Consider the following 2,726-nt stretch of genomic DNA (forward strand, 5'->3'; position numbering starts at 1 on the left):
TATTTGTATATCCAAATATTCCTCTCAAAATAAACCTAAGCTTTAAAAAACCATGAATAATACCCATTTCACTATTGCACTTACATAAAATTAGAAAGATTCAAATCAAAATTATTTCTATTTTACCGAGTCTCAATGAATCCTTAGTCTCTGCAATAAATTGTAGTGAATTCCAAATGACTAGAGAAGATTGTTGACAAAACCATATGATCCTTCTATTGATTTTTTAAATTTAGATTATTTACAAAACAGTATGATCTTTCTATTGATTTTTGAAATTTAGGAAGGCATTTCTAGCGGCTGCCCTCTTTGCCAAGTCTTTTCTTTCATTTTTAGCGCTTCCCATCAACTGGCCATCAATATATACATCAACAGATACCAAAAGATTGTCCATTCTAGACAATCTGTATTCGATAAATTTTCTTTGCCTTTGACAAATTTCTTGAAGCTCTGCAACTGGATGCATCTCAAGTGTCTCTGGGCCAACTAAGGGCTGTAACAATGGTTCAAATACCTATCATACACATATTTATATATGTTAGTTCTCTATTTACAACATAACAAAATTTAAAAGAACAGTGGCTGTTTGGCCACAGTTGTATTGTTGTCTGACATTTATAAAAAATATAATTATCATAAGTATCAATTTGTCTTACTTTTGTAAAAGATTAGTAGCAAATTTTTGTTATCTACTTTTCGAATCATATTGCATGATCTATCATCAGGATGAAATGTATAGAGATTAGAAAGCTGACTTTTTTACTCTCTATACATTTCATCAAACAGATAGATCATGCAGTATACTCTTTGCTCTCTATACATTTCGTTCTGAAGATGGATCATCCAATATGATCTTATCTGTTCTGTAAATGATCTTATCTGTTCTCTATACATTTTATTCTGATAATGAATGATACAGTAGGATCTGAAACATTAGTGAAAAATATTTGCATATAGTTTTAATTAAAAAATCTACTACTTATCTTCATGAAAAGTATAAACAATTATTAAATCCTTTCAAAACTTATTTTTAATTCTTGATCAAAAGATAATAGAATAAAAATAATTTAGAGTTACCGATTAAATACCTCCCAAACTTTCTCTGCAGAATTTCCACTATCCACAAACACAGCACCAACAATAGATTCCACCATATCAGCAAGAATTTTTGGAGCTTTTGAATGGTCTGAGAGATGTGGTTTTGATTCATTTTCTACAACTTGAATGAACTTCTCAATCTAAAAATCATAAAATCCCAACATTATCATTCAATCTAAAAATCATAAGATTTGAACCTTATTTTGAATTGAAGTTTAATTTTAAGCATATTTTATTAAAAAAATATTTTTGAAAAAAAAGATATTACCATATCCGGTAGATCTGGGCATTCGAAACGAAGGTAGTTAAAGAATCCATGTTTGACTGCAACACGCGCCAGAGTTTCATTTTTAACATTTTCAGACCGCAAACGTGTCAAAATGCCTGGTTTCATACCTGGATAAGTTCTGTACAAATAAACTGTAATCAAATGACCCAAAACTGCATCTCCCACAAACTCCAAGCGTTCATATGACATGCCGTTCATATATTCCAAGTATTCAGACTCCTTAAAACCCAATAATTCCAGCTGCTTACAACATTTTTTTGTCACAGAAGAATGGGTGAGGGCTTCTTCCATAAGATTTCTTCTCTTGAATTTGTATTTTAAAATCTCTTCCAACTCGCTCAATTTCTCAATAAAAATTTCATCCTCTGCACTGGCCAAAACCTGAGCTACTTTTTCTTTCATCCACTTATTATCCATTCCGTGAAGAAGATTTCTAAAATTTTGATAAGGACTTTTTTCCAACATTTATGAGCAATTTTTCTTACCCTGCTGAAACAATAGAACAAAGCTATTGTTTAGTATTTCTCATTTTCCATCCCCATTTTCCATCCCCACCATTTCATCTGTTAAGATACACAACGGCCCATATAAAAATATAAAATAAATGTAATATAGGTACACTGTTTATAGTTTAACTCGAGTTGAAGTTTCTAAATTTAGTTTGAAAGCCACTTTTTAAAATTTTTTATTATATAGTAAAAGGTAATTTTAGAAGAGCTTCTATTTTTATTTTTATTTTATGAAGATTTTTCATCCACAATTATAGCTATATGATACAAGGATTCTTAGGTTTATTAAAAATAATTCAACTTCATCAACAAATCAATCTATAAACTTTTTAACAGTATTTAAATTGAATCAATAACTCACTTAGATTACATACAATTGCAAACTTAACAATTTTCACTCTTATTTTAGATATAAAAAAAAAACAATAACAATTTTCACTCTTATAAAAATGAAATTGAAATAACAGGTTTTTTTTATTTTTAGTTTTAAACAATGATTTAAAAACTTCATTATTCATTTTTTTATTTTAAATATTTTAAAAATTTTTATAATAAAAAATAATAGTTTATGATATTTAAAAAAAAAATGATCGAAGACGATCTCAAATTTAAATAAAACATTATCTAAAAGGAAGACCAAAATCTAAATAAAACTAAACTCAACGGGAGAAAACGTGACGTGCAAGAAAAATAAAAGTCGTACAAATTTACCTTTCAAGATAAAACTAAACAAGAAGTCAACCAAGTCTACAATTATCGGCAGCCTAAGTTGAAAAATTTGGTATAAAATATAAATTAAATTATTTTTTCGTCTTTTTATCGTTTGGATA

The 2,726-nt window shown here is 28.2% G+C and overlaps 1 protein-coding gene across 1 annotated transcript; it reads right to left on the reverse strand.

Moving 5' to 3' along the window:
• Positions 1-262: 262 nt before the first annotated feature.
• Positions 263-1,886, reverse strand: LOC131033800 (endoribonuclease Dicer homolog 1-like). Its single transcript, XM_057965086.2, has 3 exons — positions 1,367-1,886; positions 1,089-1,238; positions 263-514 (listed from the first exon to the last, which is right to left on the reverse strand). The coding sequence occupies exons 1-3, from the start codon at positions 1,850-1,852 to the stop codon at positions 263-265; spliced, it is 888 nt and encodes a 295-aa protein (XP_057821069.2). The 5' UTR covers positions 1,853-1,886.
• Positions 1,887-2,726: the final 840 nt, after the last annotated feature.

The sequence above is a fragment of the Cryptomeria japonica genome, chromosome 3 (genome assembly GCF_030272615.1).
Source record: "Cryptomeria japonica chromosome 3, Sugi_1.0, whole genome shotgun sequence".
In the NCBI taxonomy this organism is placed as follows: Eukaryota; Viridiplantae; Streptophyta; class Pinopsida; order Cupressales; family Cupressaceae; genus Cryptomeria; species Cryptomeria japonica.

Excerpts from the sequence above, each read along its gene's own strand:
- LOC131033800 (XM_057965086.2), bottom strand. The coding sequence starts at position 1,852 with ATGTTGGAAAAAAGTCCTTATCAAAATTTTAGAAATCTTCTTCACGGA. Across the intron at positions 1,239-1,366 it reads GCCCAGATCTACCGGATATG|ATTGAGAAGTTCATTCAAGT; the intron begins GTAATATCTTTT and ends TATGATTTTTAG. Across the intron at positions 515-1,088 it reads CTGCAGAGAAAGTTTGGGAG|GTATTTGAACCATTGTTACA; the intron begins GTATTTAATCGG and ends TGTGTATGATAG.